This window comes from Anas acuta, chromosome 1 (genome assembly GCF_963932015.1).
Source record: "Anas acuta chromosome 1, bAnaAcu1.1, whole genome shotgun sequence".
Lineage (NCBI taxonomy): Eukaryota > Metazoa > Chordata > Aves > Anseriformes > Anatidae > Anas > Anas acuta.
Window position 1 is genome coordinate 84,730,154 of NC_088979.1, and position 17,161 is coordinate 84,747,314.

General features: G+C 44.0%; 1 protein-coding gene across 2 annotated transcripts in view; it reads left to right on the plus strand.

The window, feature by feature from the left end:
* SRPX (sushi repeat containing protein X-linked) overlaps positions 1 to 16,446 on the plus strand; it is a 42,656-nt gene extending 26,210 nt beyond the window's left edge. For both annotated transcript variants that reach the window (XM_068686510.1, XM_068686501.1), the window contains 8 exons: positions 2,660 to 2,851; positions 3,316 to 3,492; positions 9,436 to 9,562; positions 10,559 to 10,680; positions 11,317 to 11,496; positions 11,935 to 12,068; positions 13,368 to 13,489; positions 15,895 to 16,446. In XM_068686510.1, the coding sequence (XP_068542611.1) occupies positions 2,660 to 2,851; positions 3,316 to 3,492; positions 9,436 to 9,562; positions 10,559 to 10,680; positions 11,317 to 11,496; positions 11,935 to 12,068; positions 13,368 to 13,489; positions 15,895 to 16,075 (1,235 nt within the window). In that variant the 3' untranslated portion in view covers positions 16,076 to 16,446. The remainder of the gene's footprint in view (positions 1 to 2,659; positions 2,852 to 3,315; positions 3,493 to 9,435; positions 9,563 to 10,558; positions 10,681 to 11,316; positions 11,497 to 11,934; positions 12,069 to 13,367; positions 13,490 to 15,894) is intronic.
* Positions 16,447 to 17,161: the final 715 nt, after the last annotated feature.

Here is a 17,161-nt window from a genome sequence, read left to right on the forward strand (position 1 = left end):
CCTCAGTCAGTTGATAAATTTTCTTTTTTATTTTTTCTGTTATTTATTTATTTGTTTTGGTAGCTATAGCGTACAGAATAGGGTGAAGAGCAGGGATTAGTGCTAAAACAAACCAACAAACCCACCCTCCACCAAACTAATTTTTCAATATTGTGAGGTAAATAGTATGTTTTTGGCGTTCAGTACTTTCAGAAAACAGGATAGGTGGGGAAGAAAAAAAAGAGATGGGATGGTTGTGTGGCTGGGCCAAAAAGCTGAGCTGCACTCTGCTCCAACCTGCTGTTGGGCTCCTCTGCTGATTTCCCCCTGCCTCAGTTATGGCACATTTGGTGATGATGCAAATAATGCCACGTATGTGTCTTTGTCGAGAGTTTTCAGATGTATTGGTGAAATTCAAAAGTAAGCACACAGTGCAGTAAGACTTCTTCAGAAACCAAATAGCCTAGAGCTCTTGGACTAGTCAAAACCCTGATAATGAGTCTCTCATTTTAGTCCCCAGGTGCTCTTACTGCTTCTTCGCGACCAACACAGCAAAACGTGGGCTGTAAATCCAGTGTCTGTGAGGAAGGAGTAAATATGGCCTGGAGACATTCTACACTGAATGTAAACTGTAGCAGCCTGTGCTGATTTTTGCTTTTGTATGCGAAACTGATCCCAATCGTGTAGAAAAATGTACATAACTACTACAAGAATTAAGAGTTAGAAGTAAAAATCTGCCAAAGCATTGCTTTTTTTCCAGAAGTTATTTTTAAATGTCTCCTGTGACTTAGTAAGGATGAAAGCTAAAACTCTTTGCCTAGGGCTTTGTTTGTTTGTTTTCTCTTTTCTCTTTTCCCATCTCTCTGGCAGACTTCTCTAGTACCTTGAAAGTTTTGTTAGCTACGTCCCACATGTCACACAGTGTCACACAGGATCTTCGGCCCTGTTGTCTCTCTCTTTCGCCTTGCAGTCCCTCCATCCCTGTAGACATGTCCTTCTCAAGTCTTGGAGCTGAGAAGGGGCAGGCTTAGTCACTGCTTGTATAGGAAACTCCAGCTGAAAAGCTGCCCAGTGCAGAAAAAGGCAGTGCTTTCTTAGTGCACAATGTTGTCAAAGCTCAACACAGATTTTGAAGCTTTTCCTGTGAAGCAGAGATCTACCTAATACTGCACCCATCGGTATGGTGTTAGGTACTCACAAGAAGACAGTATCTACATCGTGACTACTTTAAAGGGATGACTAATTATTAAAAATTTAGTTTCACAGGCATTTAGGCTTCCCTTTCTCCCACAAATTTGGCAGAAGCATTATTTGGGAAGTCCCAGCAAAATTCAAGCTTTCCTCTGACTTGGCAGATGCATCCACAGGCTGAAGGAGCTGGGGCTGTTCAGCCTGGAGAAGAGAAGGCTGTGGGGACACCTTACAGCGGCTTTCCAGGAGCTAAAGGGGGCCTACAGGAAAGCCGGGGAGGGACTCTATGTCAGGGAGTGGAGTGATAGGAGAAGAGGTAATGGCTTTAGACTGAGAGAGGTTAGGTTTTGACTAGATATGAGGAGGAAATTCTGTACTTGGAGGGTGGTGAGGCACCGGCACAGGCTGCCCAGAGAAGCTGTGGGTGCCCCATCCCTGGAGGTGCTCAAGGCCAGGCTGGATGGGGCCCTGAGGAACCTGGTCTGGTGGGAGGTGTCCCAGCCCGTGGCAGGGACAGGTTTGGAATCGGGTGATCTTGAAGGTCCCTTCCAACCCAAACCAGTCTGTGATTCTGTGATCCACGTCACTGTCCTGCATCCAGGAGCAACTAGAAGGTGGTTCTCCTACTCCAGGCCGTGGGTCCATGTTATTAGGGAAGGTGGCCCTCTGCCCATCTTTCAGGTGAGGAGTACAACACGTGAAGACCGGACTTTTGAGAACTGGATTTAGAGCACGATTTAGGTTTTTGCAGCTTGGGTTCCTTTAAGCCTGGGTGCTAACTTGCAAATTAATTTTGAAAAACTGGAGTCAAACCCTGCGTGGTTGTTCTGATGTGTGGAGTGTGTGTACCTACAGACATGACACGCTAGCAATGTGATTTGTGCAGGTGACATCCTTTCTAAATGGGGGAGAGCTTGAAATGACAGAGATCATCCAAGGCGATGTTCTGTACTACTCACATTATTATTATTATTATTATTATTATGCAGAATTTTATTTAATGGGCAGCAGGAGAGCTAAATGTAAAGATCACACCTACAGCTAGACCAAGTAAGTTACTAATACAAACTTGTGTTACCAGAGAGAAGTTAGATTCATCCATTTAAACACCAGAGGGGAAAAAAAAGCTCTAGCTGTCATCACTCTGTCCACACGGTGGCACACTTATTCCATGGACAAAAAACAACAAACAACCGGATTTCCCCCTTTCACCTCCCCAGTATATTGGCTATGTTCTTTAATGCTTGTAATAAAAAAGAGCTGCCAGGCTTTGAAGGCTTGACCTTCTGCTGTGTGAGCACTGTTACTTCTCCACTATTGAGGATAGGGGGCTTTTTAAATAAGATTTTTTTTTTCCTGTTTCTTCTCTGTGACCTTGAATAAAGAAAATGGATTTTTATTTGTGTCTGACCTTTTACATTTTGTGAAGTACTGTGTGTGTTGTTTTTTTTTTTTGTTTCGTTTTTTTGTTTTTAATTCTCTGTGCTAGAAACACCATGGTGCTCTCCCATTAAGGTGAAACATGGTTATGCAAACTGCAGGACACCTCAAGGGGAATATTACAAGAACGTGCTGGGGACGAGATGCGACATTCGTTGTCAGAAAGGCTACGAACTGCACGGCCCTCAGCAGCTCATTTGTCAGTCAAGCAAACGCTGGTCTGGGAAGGTGCTGTGCAAACGTAAGTAGTGCCGAGCTCCATGCGTGGGGGCTGATCCTCAGGATGGGCAGCCACTGGGCTCTGCTTGTCTTTGGGCTCGGTGTAGCTGCAGCCTGCGAGTGCTGAGGTGTTGAAAGGGAACAGCCATCTCCTGGTGGTCATTTATGTTATAGACATCAACAATTTGGCTACGTAGACTGGCTTGTCACCTGAGGATGTTGCAGGGGTACATGGCATGATAAGTATCATGAGAGGACATAGATAATGAACATTTTATGAGTGTGGGATGTTGATTTGTAGGGAGAGTTTTATGACAAGAGCCATAAAACCTCTTTAAAATGTCATCCCTCATGGGTTTTGTAAGCTGCTATTCGTATCGGGTGTCTGAGTGTGCTCTTGCAGTAAATCATTTTCTGAGAAGACAGTAGCTGACTGACATTACTCTAAAAAGAGGGATTTCCCTAAATCTGTGTTTCCCGTTGCAGAGAAGCGCTGCCCCACCCTCTCCATGCCAACCAACGGGGGCTTCAAGTGTCTGGATGGCGCCTACTTCGGCTCGAGGTGTGAGTACTACTGCTCGCCGGGATACCAGCTGAAAGGCGACCGCATAGTGACGTGCATGGACAACAAGGTGTGGAGTGGCCGGCCAGCTTCCTGCGTGGGTGAGTTTGATGCTCCCTCTGCATCTTGAGGGCTCCCTGGACCTGCTGCTGCTTGGGTCCTGCAAATGAATTCCAAAATGTGCTTCTGTCTGGTTCCCGGGGGCAGAAAAGCAGCTGTCCTTTTTGGAAACAAGGAACAGTTTTCCAAGGGATGCAGTATGCACTCTGCCCCTCAGGACTCAGTCACAAGTGGCTGAAAGTCACTTACCTGTCTAGTGCACGCGCTGTCAGCTCCAGGCATTACCACTTTAATAAAGGTCACAGAATCCTTAGGGTTGGAAAAGCCCTCCGAGATCATCTGGTCCAACCATCCCCCTACCACCAATGTCACCTGCTAAACCATGTCCCTAAGCACCACGTCCAGCCTTTCCTTAAAAACCCCCAGAGATGAGGCTGCTATCAGTGGTCTGTGCTTTACAACACTTAAAACAACCCTCCCTGATCTCGTGGGTAACTCTTTTTTCTAGGTTGTAGTTACTTTGCTTGTCTAGCAAGGTCTCTGTGCTGCCGTGCTGTCTGTCTGTCACGCTGCCTGCAATTTAATGATAAAACAAGTTGGAAACTAGACCCTTTTTCTGACCTCCCTTGTTGCATTCGAGTTTTGCTATCAAGGTCTCCAGCCATACCTGGTGAATATGGGTGGATTGTAGTCACCAGCATGGTTGCAGTGAGCTAGGCAGAGTTTCAGCCAAGTTCACATGAGTTACGCCAGCAATCTGCATTAGGTAGTCAGCAGTCTCCCTGGAACCCTGGCTGAAATAACTGTTTTTACATCCATACATCGAAATGGAGAGAAACAAATGTTGAGATTTAACTTTTCTTCTTACTAATGAGATTTCAGCAGATACCGAAGTCCCAGCTGGTGTTCTTTTCTCTGGGAAGTCTCTGATTAAAGGGTCAGCAGCTACCCGCAAAAGAAAGCACTTTATGGCCATCTGAATTGGCTACCAGTAATCTAAGCTCATGGATGGCAGGATATTTATGCTCTTTTTTTTTTTGTGTATGATAATTTGGTTTTCCTCAGAGTGCCTGTGGCTCAGTCTAGGTTAGTAGATAGCTTTGGAGTCTCTCCACTGTGGCTTTCCATTCATAGAATTTTATTTAGTTTTCCTGTTACTTGCTCTTGTACAAATGTATAAATGGTCCTGCTGCTTAGGTCCAACCTGTTTGTGCTATCTCTTGTTTTTATTTACAAATACGAGCCACATCCTTCTCAGCAGTGTGTGCAGAGGAAGAAAAACAAACCCTTTTAGGTTTGGGAATGATAAAATGTTGTTTCTCTGTATTTCCTGGCACTTTCAGAACCTCATCTGTTTGCAGCAACAGGGTGATTATTGTAGAGGATGCTGTCTTGCAGAGCAGGGGGTAAGCAAATACAGCTTGATCAAAAAAAAAGAAGCTAGGGATAGCACTTACACTTCTTTTTTGTTCCAGAAATGCAGGTTGGTTGTTACACAGGATATGATTGCAAGTCCCAAGTAACCCAGTAAAAGTAAGGCCATTATTTAAGTTCTGACAATACCACACGGTATAGAGAGGACCCCTTCAAACCCTGTGTGCACATAGCAAGTTAAGCACTTAGCAAACTGTTTAAGGTTATTTTTGACCTGTTGACAGGTAGGAGGGGGACTTTTTTCTCACCAGACATGACTGTAACAGCATAATGCAGTTCGTGATTCAACACACATCCCTCACTGTAATTCAGTAGGACAAAGACACCGTCAGTGAATTGGGCCAAAGCTTCCCATGGACCAGAAGAGAACTGGCTGAGCAAAGGCTCTCCCTTGTTTTCAACTGAGGATTAAAATTAAGGTGAAGGGAGCAATGAAATGCAAAGGGGGTTTTTAATTCTTTATTTATTTGTTACTTTAACATATCAGCAATTAGTTGCACTGTGTGCGGTTGGGATGTTTCACGTGATCACAGACAGAGGCTGGTAAAGTTCATGTCACTGGGAATGGGTAGGGAAGAGACCTGGGGACACCACAGGCATTACCATCAAGTATGGATAATTTCTCCAGACCTGAATTTATAATCCTCTTGAAAACATGGGGCTCTCCTCTACCCTTTCATACTCTACTTGCACTGCTTAGCATGTTTGCACATAAGTACTTGGGGGTCACGGTGCAATATCGAAGACCCGTGTAGGAAAGGGATCAGGCTAGTGTCATTGCTGAAACAGGTATTCATTAAAATGGGAAATATTATTTTTTCCAAGAAAATTAGGTATGTTTTAACAGCCACTTATAGCAGTCCTTATAGAATTCCTATAGTATTCTGTCCTAAAAAAGCAGCCTGTCTCCTGTCTCTCCTATGAGGAGAAGGATGTCCTTCATGACACAGAAATAACTTTGACTAAAAAAGCTCAATGTATAGCCAGTTCGGGTATCAGTTAGTGTCCTGGTTTCAGTTAGCACAGAATTAATTTTCTTCCTAGTAGCTGGTGGAATGCTGTGTTTTGGCTTGGGATGAGAAGAGTGCTGATAACACCCCGATGCTTTAATTGTTGCAGAACAGTGCTTATACTAAGCCAAGGACATCTCAGCCTTTTGCTCTGTCCTGCCAGCGGGCAGGCTGGGGGTGCAGTAAGAGCTGGGAGGGGACAGACCCAGGACAGGTGACCCAAACTAGCCAAAGGGGTATTCCATACCATCTGACGTCATGCTAAACAATATATAGGGGTGGCTAGCCGGGGGGAGGGGGCCCGGACTGCTCGGGGTTAGGCTGGGCATCGGTCAGCGAGTGGTGAGCAATTGCATTGTGCATCACTTGTTTGTACATACTATTATTACTTTCCTATTATCACCATTGTATTATTATTGTTATTATTTTATTATTATTTTGTTATTATAATTTTCCTGTCTTATTAAACTGTCTTTATCTCAACTCAAGGGCTTCACTTTCCATTTCTCTCCCCCGTCCCAGAGAGGGAGGGGGGAGGGTGAGCGAACGGCTGCGTGGTGTTTAGCTGCCGGCCGGGTTAAACCACGACAGTTAGCTAAAAATGCCAATGCTCACTTGAATATTGTATGCATAATGCACTGTAACATAGGTTGAAACAGGTATTTTCCTCCAGAAGATTGGAAAATGTCACCTTTTTTCACGAAGGTTTCATTTTCCTGCAGATTGTCAAAGAGAGGTTGTGGTAAATGTCTCTCACCGTGCTAAGTCGTCTCTCACTGTGCTAAGTCATCCTTTTGTCACCTCCTCGGAAGATCGTATCGATAGGTAGTAAACGAACAGCTTCCAGCTCGGATGCCTGAAACATGCTCTGCACTCTGAGTCATTAATTATACAGGCTCTGATAATGGATGTTTTGAGATACAGAGCAGTGCCTTGTGGAGGGGGTGGGGAGAGCAGAACAACGTTTTTCATTCACCCTTTCATGCTTTTGAGTCTCTTAATCTCCTTATGCTTTTGACGCAGAATAATGTTTTGAATTAACTTCCAGCCATCGCTAACATCATCAGCCAGCAGCAATGACAGGGTTTTTATGGAGCAGCAGGCTCTTTACCTACCCCACACGGACTCTTGAGCAAGCATTGGCCATTCAATACCATCCCCTCTCCTTCTTTCCTGGTAAGACATCTCTCTCCTCACCCCAAGCTCACAAGCAGCTGTGAGCGAGGCAGTAAGGGCCACTCCCAGAAGTATGTAAAAATGAATCAATCCAAAAGCTGTTTAAAAACTTAGCATTTTTTCTCCTCAAAGTTCAAAAGGCTGCTTTAAAATTGAATATTCCTCTGCTTTAATGCTGCCATTTCTGCAACCCTGCTGTTGAGCATGGGTCAGGGTACCAGTCGCTGCTGCTGAGGAGCCAAGAAAAGTGACATCTGACAAGAACGGAAGAGCAGTGGCTGAACAGCCTTGAATTTTTTTTTAAGAAAACTCCTTTTCCCTGCCTATGATGTCAACTTTGCAGGCAAGATTCACCCATTGAATACACAGCGCTGCCAAACAGCTTTAACAAATGGATCTGATGTGTCATCGGTCTTTCAGCAGTGATGCTGCAGTAACAGCATAGGAAGAGCTGCAGGGAGCCGGAGCACCTTGCAGAGTGTCCTGGCTCCAGCTCTGGCCAGGAATTACGTGCTAAGTGACAGTCTGCGACAAGCCACAGCTCCCAGGATCTTTTTTCCCTCTTCTAAAAACCTCCCCAGCAGTCAGCAATCTCACCTCCGCTGGGGTTTGTTTTGGAATCAGCTTAATATCCTAACCTCCAGGTGGCACCTCGCTCAAGTCGCACACTTGCATTGAAGATCTGGAGGGTTGTGTTTTGGTTTTGTGACCTATGTGTGGTCACCGCCTCTGCAATTAAATGATGATTTTTTTCTGCCCTGTCTTCCCTCTGCCAAGCAGTGGCCAAGGTGCTCACGCTGCAGGAGGACGTGCAAAAAAGGACCTGAGAGCTGGAGCTGCTTGGCGTAACAACGCCAGAGTTCAGTGCCTGTTGAATGCTAAGAGGCATCGGAAATGACCAAAGAAAATACCTTTTCCAGGATTTTTTACATTTGGCTAACAAGGCTGCCTGGGCCTTGGCTGCTCAGTGATGTGGTTCCCACAGGAGCTGTGTTTCTTGTCTTGGTGGTGTGGAAGTCCAGGCTGGGTCGTACCAGCCGGTCTTCCCTGTGCTAAATAATGCAATGAGCTTTCTAGTGAATTAAGTGCTTAAAGCGCTGAGTCCTTAAATACCACTCAGACTTTTTTCCGTCCTTACATTTATTTAATTCACCCTGGCAGTGCTGGGGTGCTGAGCTGTAGCCACAGCAAACTGGCCAGGCAGGAAGCAGACGTGGTGAGATCTGGCTGGCTTTCACCCAAATTCAGCTGTGCTGTGGGTTACTGGGAGCAGTGCAGTTTTGCAGAGCAGGGCAGAGCCCTCAGCTACAGTGTGAGCAGGTCTCCAGACATAGCAGGAACATATTCTGAAAATTAGGGAGTGAAAAACACGAGGGAAGGAGACAAAGGGCTCCCTGCAGCTGGAGTGGGAGCTTGGAAATCCTGCTGGTTCATCCTACAGCAGGATCTGTGTGTGACCTCACCGAGTGAAAAAGGTGGAGAAAAGAAGCAATAGAGGAAAAAATAAGGGCGTTAGGTATCTTTAGTAAAGGGTGTCAGTGTGAAGAACAGGAAACTTCAAAAGCTGCTCAGAGGACTCTGTTGTTTATTCTTGCTGTACTTTGTGTAGTGGGAACCCACTGCTAGCTCTGATTTCTTCTATATTTGTAGGTGAAGAGCAATCCTATGTCATTGCTGATTTGCAAAGCCTGATGTGTGGCTCTGTGGATTTAGACTTCATTTTGGGTATAACCCAAGAGACGGTCAAAAAACTGAGACTCAGTTATTTAAAGTAGATGTTTTAATGCTTGTGGTGGTTTTGGGGCTTGATTCGCCTGTGAATTTCTCCTCTGCTAGCTGTATTGACAAGGAAGGACCAGTTGCTGTGCATCACCTTTATCCTGCACATCAGCCTCTCTTATCATCACCACTGGTCTCTTTCTGCTGAATGACAGTCGTAGCGTTTTAGTAGCACTTAATCAAACTTTCCCTCAAGCTCTACATTTTGCTTTGCATTACCTGTAAGGTGTTATTACAAGAATTACTTGAAAAAATCAGATGCAGCAGCAATTCTCAGCAAGATGATGACTTTATCCCCTGCAGAGATCCACAATGACAGGCAGATGAACAGAAGGTCCGGGGTCCTTGGGTACAATCTCAGGCATCCTTCCTTAGAGTTCAAAGCGAGAGGCACGTAATTTTTTTGACACCACATTTTAAATGGTGACTACATAAGAAAAGTTACGAGAGGTACTTTGGCTCTGCCTGCCTTGGCTGAATCAGCTCTGGTGTTGAGGAGTTACACCGACGGCGGGGAGCTGTGAAGAACGTGAGTGACCAGAACAGATGCACGGGTGCTCATTTCTCTGGGGTTTATTTCTACAGATACAGAGCCGCCAAGAATCCAGTGCCCGAGCGTGAAGGAGAAAACCGCAGAGCCCAACAAGCTGACGGCCAGAGTCTTCTGGGACACCCCGGAGGGAAGGGACACCGCCGATGGGATTTTGACAGAGTAGGTGAAAATCTGTAATGCCTGTGTTTTCTCTCTCTTTTTTTGTTTTTATTCCTAGGATCCTTGGTTAGTAATTCAGCTCATCAGGGTGGCCAGGACTGTTTCCTCTTCGCTCATTAACGATGTTTATTTCTAGCTGTCGTGTATCAATGACCTGTAAAGAATTGCTTTGTTTAACTGAAAGAGAAAAATCTGACAGCTGGGAGGTGAATCCCCCAGGACCTGGCATGTAGAACAGTAGCAGATTGGTGTGGTTATTGCAGAGCTGATGGAACAAATAATGGTAGCATTTTGATTGCACCTGTGAAATTTTCCAATGCTTCTTCGTGGGTCTCTTCTCATAGTCAAGAAGTTCTGTTACACAAAGCAATGGAAAGAGAATACTGCACTGGAGGTAGAGAAAGAGACAATTTTGACTGCCTATAAAATAAAATAGTGTCACAATATTTGTGATCATTTTTTAGCTTCTTCCTGAAGCAGTGCTGGCTGTCAGAAGTCTCTAACTGCTGTTAAAGAGTTCTTCGGTTACCTTTCAAGCAATGCTTCTCATTTAAAACTTAGGTAGCTATAAATATTTCATTTAAACTTAACACTTTCTTTAAAAATCCTGTTCATCTTTATGGTTTTGCAGTTATACTTTCCAGAAGAGCAAGGTGCATATGCGATGGTACCGATGGCTCTAATTTCTTGGGCATTACACGATAGTTAGCTATGCTATGAATTGTCTCTTAGGAAACAAGCAGTCCTTGACTGCTCTGCTCCCTTCTTGTCAGCAGGACAGGTCCCTGTTGTTAAGAACGGGACCTGAATATTTGACTGCCCTGGTCTCTGCTTTGCAGTTTCTTCCTGTGCTTGCTCTCAGTCTTCAGTCATGTAGCACAGCCAGACAAGCTCAGCATGCCCCAGACTTCACTCTTTTTAGGCTTTTACAGCTTTGGCAGTAGGACAATCCTGGTGAATTTATGAATGTTTGTCCCATTTTATCTCCTGTTTTAGTGTTATTTTGAAAGGCCTGCCCCCAGGGTCACATTTTCCAGAAGGCGACCACAAAATCCAATATACCGTGTATGACAGAGCTGAAAACAAAGGCACTTGCAAATTTCTCGTTAAAGTCAGAGGTAAGATTGATGTTTTACACTATACCTACACTCACTGATTTGCTTCTGGCTTAGGAGGCAGTGTTAGAAACATCCTCAGCTCTATATTTGTCTGCAGAAATAGGTGTGTATAAAGTTCATGTTGACTCTGTAACTGAGCGCACCATCCTGCTCCTGCTGGGACCCTGGGGACCCAGGCTTGTAGCAGAGTGGGCACCAGACACTCTGCAAGTTGGGGAAGGGCTCTGCTGATCAGTCCTGCTGCATAACGTTGAGCCTGTGGGCTGCTGAAACAAATACCTGAAGGAGTTCTTTCAGCTGTGCCTCACATCGCTCAAGAAGGGTTGCTCTTTCACAAGGTGTTGTGATCTGGAGTCAAATCCATGGAGAAGCAATCTCTTTTTGCACCACGACCTTTTGTCACCCTAAACCACAATCACATGTACACACAGATGTATCTGCATCATTTTAATTTACATATGAGGATTTTTTTGTTTGTTTGTTTTTGTTTTTGTTTAGTGTTTACATCCTTAAACAATAGAGGTAGCAAAAGAAAAACATCTTCCATCCTGGTATTCCACTGGCCGTGCTACCCTGGTAGCAAGGTGATTCATGCCTTGTCTTTCTTTTTTTTTTTCACCTTTTTCATGCCTAAAGTCAGGCGCTGTGTGAAATTAAACGCCCCAGATAATGGCTACATCAAGTGTTCGGGTGATGGAAATAACTACGGTGCTACGTGCGAGTTCTCCTGCATTGGTGGCTATGAGCTGCAAGGAAGCCCAGCTAGAGTGTGCCAGTACAACCTGGGCTGGTCGGGAGTGGAGCCAACCTGTGCACGTAAGTGAGTATTTCACCACTTCACTGGAAGGGCTACCAGAGCAGTGGTTCTCACGGAAGAGAGAATTTGGGAAGAGAGCCTGGGGAGGAACAGTTACAAACTCTAATGCCCTAGAGATAAGAAACTCAGCATCTTTGTCTTCCTGCCAGTTCGCATTTACACCTGAAACATCTGCTACCTCTGGCTGTTCTGTCCTAGGAGATAACGATGGTGCCTTAAAACTGGCAGTGTGTTTCAGCCCAGACCTTTGTACAAAACTTTACATACTGGAGTTGATCCATCTTCTAAGACAGAGTACAGCTTAAGATAAAATTGTTGGTTTCTATGAGGCTATTCTCTTGTTCCTGTGCTTCTGGTATCTAACAGTTGTTTGTCCTATTAAAACTAGATCTCTTTTCAGTTCTGCTCTATAACTCTTGTTTTAAATTTAATTCTAGCCATGAATATTAATGTGAATGTGAGGACTGCAGCTGCACTTCTGGATCAGTTTTATGAGAAGCGGAGGCTGCTAATTATTTCAACTCCTACTGCAGCCAACTTCTTCTACAGGATGCAGTTGGGGATGCTGCAGGTAAAGCACAATTCAGGGTGGGTTGCGGGGGTTGTAGCAACCAATTTTTCCCTTTAAAGATGCAGGAGAACAAGCTCCACTGCTGGTATAAATCTGTAAACTTCAGATGCTGCACTGCAGCCAGAAGAGGATCTAGCTGAAGTGGTGGTGGTTCTGGATTAATCCTTTTAATGTTTGTTTTATTTTAAACATCTCCCCAGTTTCTAATTCGGCTCTGTTCTGGATTGTACTGCCTCTGACTGACCAGTTACTCAATCCCAGGCGGTTCTGGCCCTCTTCCAACCTCCTAAGATTAATTTAATATTAACTTGTGCTCTAATAAGCATTCCCTAAGTCAGTTCCTAGGGGAGTTAGGAAAAAAAACACTCAGCACTTCAGTGGCTACACTTCATGCAAACCAGGCTTACAGGCGTTGTAACTACAATATGAAAATGTGAAGAAATAGATAGAAACAGAATAGAAATAACTTGTGTACCAGCAGGCTCAGCATAGAAATCACCCAGACTGAAACACTGGGTGATACTACTGTGGTATTTTGTTCCCAAAAAATTAAAAAAAAACCTTCAGGCAACGGTCCTTATGTTATTTTTTTTTGTGTTGGGTTCTTGCTAGACTAAGGGGTGTACCTCAAAAACATATCTGTGTCCTGGGGAAGCAGCCGGTCCCGTATTCTTTCATAGTGGCAAGTGCTTGCACGTTGTTTCTTTTCCCACAAGTGGAACAACGTCCAGAAAGAATAGTCATTGTGATATGAATGTGATAACGTTTTTAACTGCTGGCTTCGGTCACAGGTGTGTTAGAAATAAAATGAAAAGCTTTTCTTTTCCCACAGTAGATTACTCGGGCAAGAAAATTCAATATATTGATTGAAATGAGGTAGTTTAAAATACTATTTTAATGGCTGTATTACTTTTCCCACTGCTTGGTCAAACAAGTTGGCATGAAAAAAACAACTTTCTGCAGTTGCCTTCCGTTTCACATGCTTGCTTTGATTACCAAACGAGATTACTGGCACAAAGCTCAACACACTGATACGCTGGCATCTTTTCATGTCATTACAACACAAGTATGCATTTCTCCAAGGTGGTCCCCGCGTGGCGGTGTTCTCAGGGTAGCTCAGAATCCATCATTTAACAGCCCCTGGAGCCCTGAGGCTGTAGTTGTTTGCAGAGAGAATGAGAGAGACCCTTCAAAGTACACTCATTTCAATTTAAACCATTTCACTAACATGAGATTAGACCATTTATGAGCAACAACCCAATGTTCTCTCTAACATCTCTCTTCTCTTAACCCTTGCAGCCAGCACAGTGTGGTCTAGACCTCCGGCACGTTACCGTTGTTGAATTGGTTGGCGTCTTCCCCGCACAGATAGGAAGAATAGGGGTAAAGCTGCTGCCCCCATCACTTGCACTGCAACTCAGGTAAAGTAAGGTTTGACTACTGTTGTGTGCGCACTGTAGCATCTGTAATGTATTGCTTTTGCTTTCCTGCATCTTATTATCTAAATAGGGATATTATATTGTAGTGTACTTAGCTCACCACTGGAAGGTAGGTAGGTGTTCATGAGTAAGGTTCAGCTTTAGTTTCCTCTCTATTAACTGTGCAATAGCTGCTGAAAATTCATAGGCATTTGGGATTTATGAAATTAAGAGTATAGGCTTCAGTCTGTTTCGTATTTAAAGGGGGTGACTCTGTCAAGTGCTGTGCCTTCTTTGCTCAAACCCAATGACATTGAATTCAGGTGAGCTCTCTGTGCAGCCCCTTATATCTTTATAGGTTCAAGTCACTGAAAACACCTCGTGTTTGTATTTGTGCTGGAGCTGGGCAGCTGCAGTCCTGCCGGCCTGCAATCACTTTGCAAGAACAGCCTTGGAGCAGCTGCCAGCGCAGCCCCACACAGCCCCACCGCCTCATCGTGGCTGCGGCCAGGCCAGAGGAGAAGCAGTGGTTGCTCTTTGAAGTCCCACATGTAGATATGATACAGGCAGCATTTCAAAGGGCAGATGATCTCAGCCTCCCCAGCCTGACTGACATTCAACGGTTTTACTGAAATCTAAACTGTTTTGACTTAGTTTTGGACAAGCAGGGGGTTGGTTTTCACTTGAAAGGAAGACTTCAAGTGCCAGCACTGCCTAGGGTTAGGACTACCAGAGCCAAAAGTGAAGGCCTGTTTGGCAGGGAAAGAAGTTGTTATTTAGGAAAGAAGTCCAGGAGCATTTTAGGCAGCATCTTTTGTGATATGCCTAAGAAAATGGTGTAAATTTTAATTTGGAACAATAAAAAAGTGCTCTTCTCTCAGGCTGCTGACAAGTCTGAGAGTTTTTTGGATTGAAAAAAGAGATAAAAGCATTTGTTCCCTATAAAATGAAAGAGGGAACACAAAGAGCTCCTTTTTACTTTAGTAAATGTACTTTTGTTTTTTTCTTTTTTTTTTTTTTTTTTAAGTTGAAGTGGTTTTCTTGTGGCTTTGTAGAAAATAACCTCTGGTAATAACCCTGCTCCCTGAGTCCTCCTGCTGCCTGCAACCCCACTCCCCACCCCTAGCCTTCAATTTCAGAAATTGGGATGCTCTAAAACCTGCCCCGCACTCAGTGGAAGTTAGCTTTCCTTTTGATTTTTTTTTTTTTTTTTTTTTACCTAGACTCTGTTGCTACCATGGTGTGAGGTAGTATTCTGGTTCTGGAAGGCACTTGAATCAAAATGAAACACTCCCTAAAACATCTTGAATAGAGATGCTGCCCAGAATTAGTACTCTGTAAACTAAACGAGTCACAGGTACCCTAGTTAAAACTTCAGCAACCTCGAAAGGGTTCGTATTTGGATTTGTAGAGGGTAAACATTTTCATTACCACATTCCTCCTCTGCCTTATCTCACCACCTATCACCATAAATTAGCTCCAACATTGTTTCAGTTTGAAATCAATGGCTGAGCTCTCTCACCGTAACAAAACAACAACTAGAGAACTCGAACCCAATGGAAGGCAGAGGAAGGTCAATTTTTATGCTTCAAACCTTTCTGAAATTCAGCTCCCAAGAGACCCTCCTCTTCACGGCAGCTTTTCTGTCCTGACCCCATTCCATCACAGATGCCTGAATTTATTTTCCCTACACCAGTGATGTTGACTGCATGCATGTCTGAGGATCTTATAAATTATAACTCCTCCAAGGATGAGTTAAATGAGCATCAAGGACTTATTTTTCTTACTGTTGCACCTCCAGAGGAGCTTGAATGGCCCATTTCACCACTCCAAAGGAAGGACTCTGCCCTGATTAGTGGTGGCTTTTTTTTTTTTTTTCTGCTAAATTGGAGTTGCCACCAGGTAGGCAGTTACTATTAGGAAGCAAGGAGAACTGACTCAAGTAATTTTGTTCTGCTCTTTCTCATTGTTTTTTCTTTGTTTGTTTTATACTGCCTGGCAGCAAAAAAAGAGAATAGCCTACCTGTAACTCTTGAGCTCCATCACACTGTTTTTTCTTTAGGCAGTGCATATAGTCCTGTACTTTCTTTGTCTTTTTTTTCTGTTATGAGAGCAATAGGTAGGGCATGTGCCATACTGCCAAATCAGACGTCTGAGAAGAAAACAGCGCTGAGTGCAGTTACCCTGACCCTTCCCTCCTGCAGAGGTACAGCCTTGCAGCACGGGCAGACACCTGCTCACTGCTGACTCCCTTCTTACAGCTGAGACAAAGCAGACCCTGTGTAGCCCCCTCTGACCATCCCCAGAGTCCTCTGCCTGGAGCCAGCAGCCTGGCTTTGCCATTTATTGCTGTCTGAAGTGCCTGGGCACATGATGGGCTTTTACAAAATGACTTCCTTATTTTGCAGGCTGCTGCTGAGGATCCCCCATTATAATTTCAACATCGTGGTGATGGACAAGCACGGCATGGACAAGGAACGCTATCCTTTCCCAGCAACGCCAGCCGAGCTCTTTGCACTTATTGACAATTTTCCCTTGAGAAAAGAAGAGATGAAACTGCAAGCAGAAATTGGCCAGTCGTGCCCCTAATTGAGAATTGCAGGGCTTGTATTTGCCAGTGATTTTTTTTTTTTTTATCCACGTAATTCTCCCCTTGGTGCTACACAAAGCATGGCTTTTGTAATCACTGATGTACAGATTTTTTGTGTGTATTGTTAGGTCTGTCCAGCTGTGTAGCTACTCTGCATAGACATATGCATGATGCTTTTTTGTACTTTCAGCCATCTGTAGAGAAACGTGTACGTAGGATTACTACCCAGTGGAGTTTCTTGTACAGACAGCAAAGACCTGAGGCACGTCTCTAGGAGTTTATTTTGGATTTTTCATTCAGTGTAAAATTGGGGTTTCTTTCTTACTGTTTATAAGTCTTTTTATTAATAAAATATTGTTTTGCAAAGAAATAGCTGTCTAACCCTCGGAGATAAAGTTGACTGATTTACTCAAAAGCTGAATCAAGCTACCACCCCTCTGTAAACCATTTAAATCAAAGGCTAATGTTTCTGTCTGTAGTGTACAGCAACCCAGAGGTGTCTTTCAGACCCATTATAATACAGTCAATCACAGACACCAAGCATAAGCCAAAGGCAACATGAGTACTTACTCTGAGCAGAGGCGAAGAAAACAGGTGGTGGCAGGAGTATGGAAATATTTCCAGAAGGATTTCAGTAACAGAAGGGTGAGCAACACAAAAAATGGGTGGTAAGTTACTAGAGGCTGTGTACTGCAATACTTGATAGAAGATCTGCTCCTACCTGGTGTGTGTCTGCTTCTGGCATTACGTGTCCAGTGACTTGGAATAACAGATTTCTTTCCCTTTTCATCTTGGAGACAGATCAGGCTCTTGATTTGATGGCAGGGGAATACCCCCTCCAGGGAAGCTTTATCAAGGATTTGTCGTTTCCAGATCTGTGAAAACAGTTTTTTGCAACGCATCATTTACAGTCTAACAACAACAACAAAAAAAGTTCACTGCTTGGCAAGAAGTGTTAAGAGGCAATCAAAAAAGGAAATAGTTCTCTAGTGTTTTATTATAACCCACAATCTTGACAATCCATTGCAAAGAATATACATCATGCATGAAGAATACAAACCCAAAAGGAATTAAAATTGTGAGTT